This window comes from Micropterus salmoides, unplaced genomic scaffold (genome assembly GCF_014851395.1).
Source record: "Micropterus salmoides isolate LMB-PRFRI ecotype aquatic unplaced genomic scaffold, ASM1485139v1 Ms_hic_scaffold_1, whole genome shotgun sequence".
NCBI lineage: Eukaryota > Metazoa > Chordata > Actinopteri > Centrarchiformes > Centrarchidae > Micropterus > Micropterus salmoides.
The window spans coordinates 17312622-17326861 of record NW_024040040.1 but is presented as its reverse complement, the minus strand read 5'-3'; the positions used below and the strand labels follow the sequence as shown (position 1 = coordinate 17326861).

At 42.2% G+C, this 14240-nt stretch overlaps 1 protein-coding gene across 1 annotated transcript in view; it reads left to right on the top strand.

Moving 5' to 3' along the window:
• The first annotated feature begins 1299 nt into the window (after positions 1 to 1299).
• LOC119904401 (sodium/potassium-transporting ATPase subunit alpha-1) overlaps positions 1300 to 14240 on the top strand; it is a 29781-nt gene continuing 16840 nt past the window's right edge. Inside the window, exon 1 of the mRNA XM_038721037.1 lies at positions 1300 to 1526. Coding sequence (XP_038576965.1) covers positions 1515 to 1526 — 12 coding nt within the window. The 5' untranslated portion in view covers positions 1300 to 1514. The remainder of the gene's footprint in view (positions 1527 to 14240) is intronic.

Genomic DNA, 14240 nt, shown 5'->3' with positions numbered 1-14240 from the left:
CTTCCACATTTTGGGAAATGTGTTTATTTGCTTTCTTGCTGACATTTAGGTGAGAGGAGGGATCCCATGCAAATATTTGTCTTCTAATTATATGGCTACAGCCAACAGTCAATTATCTTAGCTTAGCAGAAAGACTGGAAACGGGCATGCAGCTAAGTTAGAAGGGAACAAAATCCAGCTATCAGCACTTCTTAAACTTGTTGTATTTGGTTTAAACTGTACAAATAGTTTTTAAATGACAAGTCACTGTGTTACAGGGGATAATGTGCCAAACTATTTCTTGTCTGAAAGCAGTTGCCAGACAAAGAGACTGATGTGTCAGTAAAATGTTATTTTTACACTTTGGTTTTTGTATGAATTAAAAAAACAAGATTTAACATGTAAAATTAGTGAGTTTTTGAGTAGCCTGGCTAGCTTTTTACCCCTATTTGCAGTCTTTGTGCTAAGCTAAGCTAAGCTAAGCTAACCGGCTTTCCACATCAGATCAGACATAACGGGCTTTACAGGTTGCAAAACAGGAGGTGCACTGCCTGAAAAAGAAGCAGTGTGGTGCATTTTATTATTGTTACTAGATAACCACTGGATCGCCTGTCCTTAGCCTACCCCTGATTTTACTGTGAAGTAAACTTACAGCTCTGTACCTTTTTATGTACTACTAACTAGCTAAATATTAAAATGATAATGTTGATGAAAGTGAGCTAACGTTACTTAAACACAAACCATGAACTGTATGTTTCAAAAAGTGGTAACAGTGGTTGGTAAAATCATATAGCTCAGGGTATTCAGAGCACTCCTTCAAAAACGCGAGGCGACCAGGGCACATTAGCCACATGTAAAACGCTCACTGCCTATAGAAAACAACTGGAAAAGGACACCTCGGCTTGTCTGATCGCTGCTTTTAAGACATGATATCACATTTAACACAGTCAACAAATGGAAATTAAAATGCAGTAAGATGTTTGTGTATTATGGGGGGTGGTTTCTTTCTTTCAAACTTCTGCATTATTTTGTTTTGTTTTTCCAATGTTATCATTGTACTTTCTAGTAATATTATGATTGTTTTTGATAATTTATCTCTGATCTTTGTAATTGGCTCAGTGTCCATCCATGGTGAATGCTGTATCTATGTGAATGGTGTGTGTTTTGTGTGTGTGCTGCATGGCAAGCTGAAGGGGGAAAAAAACTGACAAACCGCCCAATAATGGAGGACGCTCCGCCTCCATCCGTGGGGTTACCATGGCAAACGGCGTCGACGTCACAATGGAGGGAACGCCGTCTATAAGTATTGGAGGGTCTGCCGCGGCGGCTCGCGAGCTCGGATGTGCGTTCTGGAGGAGTGACACGTGCTGAAGGGGAAAAAAACAACTTAAAAAAAACATTTAAAAAAATAAATAACGGGCACATCCAGGAGTCATACTTTGGTTTAATATATTTTTTACTGTACATAATTTTAAGGTGGATTTTTGTTTGTCAATACTTGAAGTGGGAAGAACTAAGTCCACATCTTAGCAACCATGGGAAGAGGAGTGAGTATAACCGTTCTTTATGTTTGACTTCGTAGCCGTCGAGATATGTGTGTTGGGGGAAACAAGAGATGGCTTTCGAAACTTCCATCATTCAAACAAGTGGTTTAGTTAATCGATGATGATGTTGTCACGGGGGGCAGTTGGAGGGGATCACATGTAAGATAAGCAACAAGCCTCCTTTTTCTCAGAAAAAAAAAGCCTGCTGCTTGAAAGTACTTTTGATGACTTCCGTGTTCTGAAACCCCCAGAGCACAAGACCCTTTTCTCAATTAAATAGGCTGGCACGGAAAAGATCTCGTCAGAAACAAGTTTCCATCGCTCACAAAGATGCTTCTCAGCGCCTTCAAGCAACTCGGTGTCCGGTTACATAACGGGATGTTCTCAAACGCCAGGACTGTCAAAGTTTAACTAGCTAACGGTATTAGCCGCGACGCTGCAGCCGTGGACATAAAACAAAAACGTTTAAACTGAGTAAACGGCGTGAATGGCTGCGGGGGGCAATTTCACGCTCTGGAGGGATGTTTAAGTTTTAATTCTGTCGAAAAATAGTGCCAGATATACTCTTCGTGCGTGTGAATATTATTAAATGAGTATGATACATGTATGAAGTAGCCCCCTCTATCGCTTGTGCTCTCTCTTCAGGAGGAAATATTTGGTGTTTTGCTTTTTTTTCATAAGTCTGGCACTTTTTTTTTTTTTTTTTTTTTTTAGAGCAGCTGTGTACTCTGGGTATAATGGCTTGGCAGTGGGAGGGAGGGATATGCTCAAAGTCCAACCCACATTTTCCCCTGCTGGGAGATGAGAGCTCTGTGACCACTTATCTTAAACTTATCTGAAGTCAGATCTACACACCTTTTTAGGGAGAATAGCTCAGCTTGGCTGCCCTTTAGGCTGACACACTTTCGTGGGATGAAAGTATAAAAAAGTATTAAATGGCATTAAAGTGGTGCTCTTGCGGGAGTCAGTTGTCAGAAAGTGTATAAAAAGGAACTTAGATAAAAATGTGAAATTTGCACCAACTACCAGTTATCCATCGCTGATAGATTATTGATCTTGAAATTAGAATAGGTCATGTCAGGTGTCAGTAGTGTCAAGTTATTCTTAAACATTGTAATATGATCTCCATCTTTCTTCTTGCTTTTTATTCCCTCTGCAGGCATCTTTGGCTTCAGACCATTTTTTTAATTTGAGCTGTGTTGTAAAATATTTCATTCACATGCCCTTTTTGTTATAAAGTTCTATTACTTGCACTCAGACTATGAGTGGCAACATTAGGAGGCGGTCATGTGAAAAGACGAATGATTTAGACCCTACCTAGCAGATTCACCAACAGCCCTTCTGTTCTCACTGTTCTGTGTCTTGAGTGTTGTTTTTAGGCACACAACCCGGCTGTTATTTTCCACAAACTTGGAATTGTATGGGATGAAATTGAGCCGCGTTGTATCAATTGTCAGTTGTCGCCACACCCTGCCATGCTGCGCAATAGAAACACTCATTATAGATTCAGCCTGCGAAGGATGGAGAGGTGGATGGAAGGAAGGAGAGGAAGGTGGACCGAGGGGAGGGGGGAGGGGGGGGGGGTCTGGCGGGAGATGTGAAGCAGGCTCATTCAGCCTTGCCTCCTTTCTCCGTGACGCTCATTTACGATTCTGAAAATAATCGCTCGTTCTCTTTTGGCTTCTTGGCTGCTGGCTGTCTCTCTTTTTTCTTTTTTTTTCTTTTTTTTTTTCTCCCCCTTCCATATGTGATGAGAGCAATGCCCTGCCCCCATCCAACCTCCTTCCACTTCCCACTGCGTGTCACCCCCCCACCCGCCAAAGTCCTCCGCTCCAAGTCCTCCTCCCCTCCAATGCAGTCAGTGCTGGCACAGGCAAATAGCTAGACTTGGAAGAGACAATCACCACTACAGTTCCTGGTGCGAGGAGGGAGAGGTGGAGGGGGGGAGAGGAAGGATGAGAAGTTGTTATGTTGTAATGGAGAAGAATCAGGGCAGTGAGGAGCAGCACAGGTATGAGGGGAGTCTAGCGGTGATGACTTATTTATTTTTTTCCCAGGTGGCCCTCAGTGTTTTTGGACATGCACCTCCCGCACCTTTCTAATATGAGATTACCCTTTTGCTGCCCTTCTCATGCTTTTCACTGTTTTCTCATCATATTGGCAGCACAGTGCAATAAATGGAAAAGAGCAAGTGAGCTGAGAGGAGCGAGAGGAGAGATTGATCGCTTCAGAGAAGGGAGGTGGTGGTGGGGTGACATTAGGGGCGAGCCAAGAGGCACCAGTTGCCGCATTGCCACTGTTCAGCAACTTGGCTCTCAGACATAATAACGAGGAGCGAGAAAAGAGGCTGGGGTGGGTGAGTGGGTGGGGCTGAAGACTGATATGTTTCTAAAGTGCTGGATCCATTGCAGAGCTTTAAATGAAAGGGTCGTTTGGAAAGAGGAGCAGGTACCTTAAACTGTAATTTGTTTATATTTTAGTGGCTAATTTCTTTCTTATTTAAATTAATGTAGGTATAGAATATATAATACATAATCTGATGCTAAAGGATGTTACAACTTCACCTGCCCTTAACTCGCCAGCGACGCAGAGCAGAAATTGGAAGACAGATGTCGAACTTCCTCCCTAACTAGCTACATTATGAAGCTGGCAGCAATTTACAAACTACACTTCCTCCCAAATTGTTGACTTTTATTTTACCCAGCTCTGTGGATATGACGCATTACAAGGAACACGTTGCTGTCATTAACATTGATATTCCCAGTAAGGGATGTTGATGTAAACACTTACTATCATATTATCGCTTTTGCTGATACTCAATAACTGGCGTGTACATTATGTGAGCGTAGTTCATTTAGAACGTATGACAACCCGTCCTTGATTGTCTTTTTGTTTTTGAGCATCAGGGCCTTTAATCCAGTAAAGACACCCATGAACTCAGCTGAAGCAGGCAAATCTTGCTGTTCCTCTTACTTTAAAGTATCACACAGACGAAAAAAGAGGGACCATCGGGGTCAATGGGAGAAAGGAGAAGGTATCTTCCTTGTAACTTCTCATCTCTTCAGTGGCCAGCGACCGCAAACCAGCCTCCCCAGTGTCCGAGTGGGGACTCTGCTAGTTGCAATTTTGCACTGTTCTTCCCACTGTCAACAGACCTAGGATGTCAGCCCTTGGGCCACCTTTAATCCCCACCACCCCGACTGCACCTTCACATCCATTCTTTACAGTCTGTTTCCCTCTTGTTCTCTCTGTTTGTACCTGTTTTCATTCTCTCTCTCCCCCCCCACCTCTCCCTCTCTCTCCGAGGATTTAACATTCTTTCCGCTCAGCAGTCATTCTGCATTAACCGGGGCTTTTGTCACACGCCACCCCTTGTCTCTGACAGAACACAGCGTACTCCCTCTCTCATTCTTTTTCTCTTTTTCACACTCACTCCATTTCTGGCTCCCTGTTTCTTCCCCGTCTGTAATTCCCTTGTGCCTTGTTGTTGTACCTCGTTTAATCCATGTATTCACCGTTTCTCTTGTCGTCTTCTGCTCTTTTGTCTTTTTCTTTCCCTCTTTGCTTTCCTCTCTGGCTCCCCCCCGCTCTTTTTTTTCTCCCGTTCTTCTTACACACCATCTCTCTCATTCTTTGCCTCTGTTTGGCTAAGCAGCTTGAGCCGTGCGATATTTGTTTTTTGTTTTTCCATGGCAGCTCTTTTGAACTTTCACTGCAAGCCTGTTGCTCAGCAAAAGTGGAACATTCGCATTAAAAATAACAAACTCCAGAGCGCACTGTTCCTCTGCCTCTGTCCATTCATCTCCTCCATGAGGAAATATGACATTTTCTATGCCAAAGGAAACACATGTCATAATCCAGGTCTTAGTTACTGTAGCCTGAATCACAGACTAGCTTGTGCCTGTGATTATGACAACATAAAATCAGGTATTTGAGAGAAATGCAACGCATTGAGCTTTTTCCCCCTCTTGAGGAAATGATGCAACTTGTAGCTATGGTGTCTTGGCATGTTAATGTCATGGAGGTGTGGCTAAGGCCTGAAAGTGGGAAGATAAAGAGCCATTGATTTATTGGTTCATTCATTCTAGTTCAGAGCAGCTCTGGGTTGCCTGTCCAGCTCTTAGTGACTTGTTTTTTTCCCCCCACATAGACAACAGTTTATCTTGGAAGAGTACAAAATAAAAGAATTTACTGTTGGGGGCTTGTTTAAACCCATGGCTTAAACCTTATTGGCATGCAATAGTTCTTTGCAGAGGGCTCAGTGAAAGCTAACATTTTGTTCGTGAAACTTTAAGTTTCTTAAAAGCTGCGTCTGTGTCAGCAGCTGGATGTCATATTGAACAGGATAGAACAGGAGCAGGACTGCGATACAAAGGCTGAAAGATTCTTCCACTTTCCACACAAATGTCACAATTAATTGAATATTGATCGCGATTATCATTTTAGCTTCCTACAATTAAATGAACATGATCAACGGCAATATCACTGCTTAAAATGCATGCTCCGCTCATGGAAAACTCTGCTGCATATCAAATCAAGCGCTTCCTAAACAACCAAGGGGGTGATTTGGCTGTGTGCGCACCCTCTTGCTGCTACAGTTCAGAGTAGACCGCAAAGTCCACGAGTGTGCCTGTGTCTGCTGCACTGCGGCCGCCGGAGCTAGTCGCAGCCTTTCTAGTCAATGTTTGGGAGTCCATCAGACGCAGCGCGTCCCAGAAGCGTGCCAGAAGCAGGTCTCTGTTCCGGAATTGAAGAAAGCCGCGTCAAGCTGCACAGAGAGGATCAAACTGGGCAGGAAGTCAAACACAGAACGGCCTAGAGAATCTGGTCAATTTTCTAAATAAAATGCCCTGTGCATACTCATGATCATTAATCGACAAAAAACTGGCAAAAAGAACCATTATTCTACTTAATCATTGAAGATGCACAAAAATCAAGCACCGATTATGAAATTAACAAAATCACAACATTTCAGCAAAATAAGGCAGGCAAAACCCTCTGATTCTGAAATGCAGCCGTGCAGACAACCGAACAAAACCGGGTCACAAAGAGCCGATGCTGGTAAGCAGGGTAGAAGCACAAAAAGGACAAAGTAACAAGAAGCCAACAATGTGCTTAGCTCCTGAAATGCATCTCAGATGCTTCCAGTGGAAGTTAACGGTGGGACGTAAAAAAATTGTGGCACAGCAGTAGCCGGACTCAGTGGACTTTCCTGGTAAAATGTTATTTATATTTTGCTTCTACGAGATGAAGCACTTTAAGGACCAGTCTTATTATGATTGTGATTTTATATTATTTGAAAAATATGTTGTCCCTAAAATCAGTGAATAATCGTGATCTCAATATAGATCAAAATAATCGTGATTATCATTTTGGCCAGAATCGTGCAGCCCGAGGAACTTGGTGATCTCATAGTGCAGAACAGCCAGAAAAACATTGAACACAGCATTCTAATAAACCCGTTATATTAATCAGTAAAATAGAATATGCCTTAAAGATGCCAAGAGAGACATGAGACAGATTGGCCAGTGATTTTAAGATGCAGTCTTGACCGTTAACTCTAGTACATTTGTCTCAGCAGAAGTCAGGCTATCAAAACAAACTAATGGAGAAAAAACATTAGCACATATTCCACAACTGATGTGTAAAACTGGACAATATAGCTTTACCCGAAGCACCCTGGAAAAATAATAAGAGTGGGCTTGTGACTAGACGATGCCACATTCACATGATGTACATGAACCAAAGCGCTGGCTGTAAATCGAATGTATAGGAACAAATAAACCATTACATAATTGACAGTTATGGTAGAAAGACAATACATTTTAAGAAGGAAGTTTTTAAGGACGGGTATGCGTCACCCCGGCAGTAGAGAAGTTGCCCACAAGGGAAGGCATTGATTCATTCATTCACTTTTGTTCCGCTAGAAGAAAGCTGAATGTTGCGCGGGACGTGAAGGGAGTGTAAAACACGGGCCCCGTGTAAATTAACACACTTTCGTTTCACAGTTTGAACAGAAAACGGGGTAGTTGGAGGAAATGAAAAGATAAAGGAGGAGGGAGAGAAATGGGAGAGTAGAGAGGGGACGTGGGAAGGAGGAGGGAGAAAGAGAGGGGGGGAGCGGCTACAACACTTGACTTTGTCCATTCACATATTGCAAGAGGTGTGGCAATAGTCGCCGGTAGCAACGGGGCAAAGTCCCAGGCGTGTGTGTGTGTGGGCAGGCACAGTTGAATGAGCAGCTTGTGTATCTGGCAAAAGACCCTGGCACCAGCAATGAGTGTTCATAGGAATTCAAGTCTGCCTGTACAAAGTGCGTTTTAAAATATGTGACCGCTTGACCGAACGCTCTCGTCTGTTTGTTTGAGCCTGTAGGACTTTGCTCTGTCAGGCCAGAATAAAAGTGGGTAAAGGGAGGGAAAGAAGCCTCAGAAATGATCATTTGGGGGGGGGGGGGGCTTGTTCATTCAACTATATGGTCTCTCTCAGATGTGTTCTCAATGTTCTTCTCACACTAATCCTTGCTTTTCTTTGTCTGTTTTCCCTCTCTTCAGTTTCAGCAAAAATTCCAGTTAACTTTCATTCAGCTTCCTGACCAAGGTATATAACGTTTAGTTTGCAACCTTTACAGTGTTCAGCTGAATCAGGATCGGTATTGGGTCTCTAATGACAACAACACTTAAACTGGTATAACTTTACGTCACTGAATGAGGCGACTCAGTCTGTAATCTGTACCGAGACTTTGATCAGATCTAACTGTAGCCTGGTTGACAGTTCCAGGAAAACAGAAAAGGTGTTTTGCAAATACCATAAACCCAACCCGTAAATAAGCTGCAGTTTTGTTCCTTGGTCATAGTCCATTTTCAAATCTCCATAAAAAGCTGAAGACAATGCCGTGTTGGTCAGCGTCACTGCTGGATAAAGTATCCCACACGCTCGTGGTCTTAACAGTCACATGAATGATTTCAGAGCCTTTTGTTTGTGTTTTTGATGCAGATTTATGGAAGTTGTACAAAGGGCCATTGTTCTGAGTCCAGTAGGGAGGGGGGTGTGTGTGTGTGTGACACATCCCACGGCAGTTTGTGGTTCACGTTTCATCGCAGCCAATACTCCTTCACGCCTATCTTCTCCTTTCCTTTGTACCTCCGTATCATGATTTTTGTTTTTCTATCAATATATTCTCCTCCCGCTCTGCTGCTGCTGATAAGGTTATGTTGACCTTGAACTTCTACTGTGTGAAAGCTGCATAAAAAAGAAAACATGGAAAAACAAAATGGGTAACATTTCAGAGGCGCCACTATTGGTAGCATTTGCAGAACCTCTACTTCAGGAGCGTCCTGTAAGTGTTAAATAACACCTATAAAGTATATGGGCTTTGAGGTGTGTGGTAATGTTGCCAAATCAACTTAAGAAAATCTGTAGCCTATGATGTCAAGATAAACAGGATGGTCTCCACCCCACGTTAATACGTCGACCAGGGCCGTAGCAGAGTTTAGAAATACTATGGTCCAACTCACCCCTACCAAAACCACCCTCACTAATCAATTATACTTTCTGTAAATATTATTTTGCTAACATGCAAATTAAAATCCTAATTCCCCACAAAAATACTGTGGACATGTCCTCAATACCCTCAGCCTTGCATTATACTACATAGGTGTGAAGAAAATGGATGTGTGTACATGCAGATACACATTGGTGCACCAATGGTTGATGTCTGTCGTATACACCTGTTATCTGTCGGAGCTGATCTGTGTGATATGCACCATCATGTAAGGCACTGTGGTCTTAACACTATTGACTCAGTACCTTGATATTTAATCTCATCAAAACTGCTGTAAGTGGATTTTGTGGTCTGACTGAAGGAAGAGAGCAGTTAGAGGCAATCGTTGAAAAGAGAAAATGAGAAGATTTTGTGCCCTCGCTGTGTTAATTCTAGGAAAACATGATGGTCAAGCTACACAACCCCAGAAGATGCCACTGGACTGAGCGTAAGTGCAGTTCAAACACACACCAGTCTCAGGGATTTTATAATGTGTCGGCAACAGTCAGTAAAGTCACAAGTGCAGTTATGTTACAAAACTTCACCAGGAAGTGGGTAAACTCATTTCTGTACAACGTGAGTAAGATGGCTGAGCTGACTAAATTCCAGACAGGTCTCTCTACGGCTTATTTGAGAGTGTGACAAGTGCACTTGTTAGTGAAGTATGATACTATCTGATTACATGGGACTTTCCCTTGGAGGCCCTGCACCCAGGTGTGTTGAGTACTGATACAAATAATGAAAATGCTAAAACTGAAGATGAAAGTGTTAGTCGAGTGTGGTAGTTGGGGTCTTAGCACCATGTGAGAAGATATCGTACTGAATACATAAGTGTTAAAAATTCTTCAAGGTCAGATACTCCACGACCCAGGTGGAGATGTGTCATTGCCTGCTTGGTTTTTTTTCTGGTAAAGCCGTTGCCTGATTGCAAAAGCCACATATTGGTGTGGGAGTGATATTGCAGAAAGATATTTTAAACCAGCCAATCGTGGTTACATTTCAAATGAGATAACGATAACATTTCAATGTCAGTTGAAGTAAGCGGAGACTTGAAACAAACGAACAAACGAATGCTCTGATTGAGTAAAGAGAGCGGGCAGGGACACAGTGCTGAAAACACAAACTTTGGGGCAAAGGGAGAAATCACAGTTCAATTTGACTTGAAAGGAAATGCCAAGTGCAGACATGCACTAGGGGGGGACTGTGCAGCTGCGTCGGCTTCACTGTTGCTTGTCAGACGTAAACAACCGCTGGTCTAATATAGGAGCAGCTTTCCAGAGCAGGAAACTGTAGTCTTAATTTAAATCTTTGAATATCAGCTTGCTCTTTGAGTTTGTTATTAGGGACGATGTGCCCTGAAATGGGCTCACACTTCTACCCTGGCACTTCCTCGGCCTGTATTTATTTGCTTGAAGTGGGGCATTTGAGGTATCAGGTGTTTGGATCTTGCAGATATACAGGCCTTATTGGTTGCTATGCAAACTCTTCAGGTAACCAAAGAGCTAGCAAGTGAGCAATTTTGATTTTCTCTAGCATTGATTAATTGCTCTTGTGTATAATTTGTTCACTTGTTGGTATACCATAACACTCGGGACGGGGCTTGTTAATTTTTATTGATACCGTTATTGAGACTGCTTAGCGATCCGATTCTTTATCGATACTTTACTATTATTTGGTGACAGTTATTTGGTGAGACCAGAACCAACGGGCTTGATGTAGGCCTGCACGGTATGAGGAAAATATTTAATGTGCGAAAACATTGTTCTATGTTGATGACATATGACTTGCGATAAATAAATATTGTAGTGTGCATAATAACGGCCTAGTTGTTCTTAAATTAATTTATAGGATTAGAATTGAATATTTTAAATAAAGCTAAATGTTGTTTCTAGAGCAGCAACATTAATGTTTACAACAGCAACATCACTATATGCAGCAAATATGTGACATCACAATACTGACGTTCAGAAAGAATAAAAATCTCAGCAGTCAGCATCTTCTCACTGCCTGCCAGTAATGTTACCTGGTAGGAGGAGTGGCTGGTTTGTCTCAGCCAGCAGCTGAGTTTTTAACAATGTGCCAGATTTTAAGAATACAGACTATGCTCCAAACAGCTTTCAATTTAGCTCGTTTGTAACATTTGGCTAATTGCCAAGCTAACGCTGTGCTTGTATAGAACATACAGGATGACAGACTGAGGATAGATGATTAAATGAACCCTTTCTAAATGTTTACCTTACAGACAGGTGTATTGATAAAGTATTGTCTTTTTACTCGCAAAGGATTTATTGCACGTATTTTCAGTAATGAGCGTAGCTGTCTGCAACTCGAGTAGTTTGGAGCTAGCTTAACTTTACTGTCTCCAAAGCGACGGCGCGGCTTCTCTCTCTGCTGGGTGCTGTGTGTGTATGTAGGAGCCGACAAAGAGCGGCAGAGGCTGCAGCCTGATGATGAACAGTACCGATGTTATGCCGAATTTTGCATGCCTGCCGAGAATTGCACGCACTTCCAAATACTGCTTTCAATGCTATAATATTCTTTGTGGGGTTCATCAATAGTGATAAATTATCATATCAAACTGGAGTTAATGACTAGGTTAGCAACTAACTTCAGTGTTTCCCACAGATTGACAGCGTAACTGGGGCGGGGGGGTTTAGCAGTTGACTGTCACAGGTGTTATACCGAATTTTGCATGCCTGCCGAGAATTGTAGGAAAATGCATTAAAGTTCTGCTTTTAAACGCTATACTATTCTTTGTGGGGTTCATCAATAGTGATAAATGATCAGTATATACTTTATGAACATTAATCGTTAATATATTACCATTTCTTGAGATTCAGCAAACATGTGGTGTTAACCACGTTCAAACAGCAAAGTGTCCTAAAAGAACCTTAAGAAGTGAATTGTATAATTCGTAAAAACTGATAACGATATATCACTAGACCTTGTAATGGGAATTCTTGGGAGCAAGGCCTGAGTAAGCTCAAGCAGTCTATCGGAGGTAGATTGTGTCTGACTTGACTGCGCTGTTTTTATTCCCCTATCTATCAAGTCGGCGAAAGTCAGCTAGTTATCTTGAACACACCTGTAGACTACCAGTTATATAGCGTGCTAACTTCGACTGCTGTTTTCCAAAGTTAACATAGCTATGCTTATTAGCTAGGCTCCTTACATGCTTGCTAATAGGGCCTAACTGTTTTGAAGATGGGTCTCCGACATTGACAGCATTGTGTTGGACTGATTTGTGCAGCGGTGTTTATGTTTATGTTGTCCGTGTTTGCGAGAGAGAGAGCGACCGAGTGAGACGATGTGCGGAGCAAATATGCACAGCGCTGCAATCAAGAACGTTTTTAAAATGGGTAGCCAAATTTACTTTGCCCGCTGTTAATCTACCTGGGCAGCCCGCCCAAGTAAAGCCTATGTATGGGAAACAATGACACTTACTTTGTAATGCACAGCAAGGACACCATTCTTTGGCAGGTAATTGATGTATTATTAATAAAATGTTTAGTACTGTCATTGTTACACAAAGTTTTAGAAATGTTATTTTTTTATTTCTCAAATGTCACTGAATGAATGCCATCACCTCTAAATATCTAAATAATACACCAGTATATCAATGTTTTTATAAAAAGGATTTGACCACAGTATATTCTTACAGACCTTCTGTAATTGTGTGCTATACATAAATATAGGAAACCATAAATATATCTTATAGAAAATTAGGCTGAAAAACCCACTAGTACTTCTGTCATGTCTGTTGGAAACAAGTCTGTGTTCCAACGTCGGGCTCTGGACCACTGTTTGTGAAACATTTGCCTCAAGCCAGATGGCCTCTGGAGGGCCCTCAGGGTTCCAGAGACTAAGATCTGGCCGCAGTGATCCAGAACTATTCTCAGTGTTTTCCCAGCTTAGCTGGCCAGGGGGCTCGAGCAACAATAACAACATGTGCTGGGATCATACCCTCTGCTCTGGTGACTGCCTGGGAAACTTTAAAAGGCTAATGCAGTAGAAAAACAATATTAGTTAGCATATTTCCATGACTGGGACTGTGCAGGATGTCCATATATGGTCATACCACATACACGGGTCACTCTGTGTCCAATATATGGCCTTCTAAAGAGTTTTCAAAATGGCTACTGCACACTGTGGTGTTGCATGCAGACAAATAGCTCATTAGTAGTCTTTCGGCAGCCTTCTTCCCTTCCTGCTAACATGCTAACACCTCTGATCCTTGTACAGTGCTGAATTATAGATGAGCCTTAACCGCTAATCCATGTCAACTTCTAGTGTTGCAATCTCCTGTTACCTACCTGAAACATGCACAGGCTTATCCTTCTCTCCCTCTCTGTGATTGGCGCTCACACTAACAGGCCTACACATTTTTCACCTGTTAAGTGATGCTGCAAGTGCCATTGGGCCCCTAACGTGTATATAACACCTGGATGCTATTCATTGGCTGGGTGTTGTATTTGTTTATAGAGTGGGTAATATGCAGGGCTCCAGACTAACTTTTTTCCACCAGCCCCGGTAATATGGATACAATCTTAAGCCATGGAATATGCAGTTTTATACTGCAATATAAGATGTACCATGATACACAGCCACGCTAGCAGCTGAGGTTGTACCTAGGCACAGCGCTGTTTTGAGCTAAATGCTTACATCAGCATGCGAAAATTCTCACAGTGACAATGCTAACAGACATGTTAGCATGTGTGACAGCATGCTAATATAGGCTAATTGGCACTAAACACAAAGTACATCTGACACTGCCATCCTGTAAAACACCATAACGTCCTAGCAATGGATTAACATAGCCCACAATATGAGACATATTTCTCATGATATATTTCGTCACATCACACAATCCAAGTTTATGCGGTGTATCTTTAAATTCACTGTTTGTTTGTATTTTGGGATTATTAGTCATGTTTATGGATTTGGTGGACTCTAGACTGTCTAGACTGTGAAAGAAGGATGTTCATATCCTTTATAAAATGATATCAGGTGTGGCTACGCTGGCCATCTGGATAATGTGGAATAATTATGTTTGGCTGTGGGGAGTGTCTATAAATCAAGTGTGTAGGCTCATACAGGTGCTGGTTGCAACTCACCTGATTATACCAGCGGCAAGACTGCTAGGAAGGATGGTGCAGATTTTCTGTTGTGCAAGA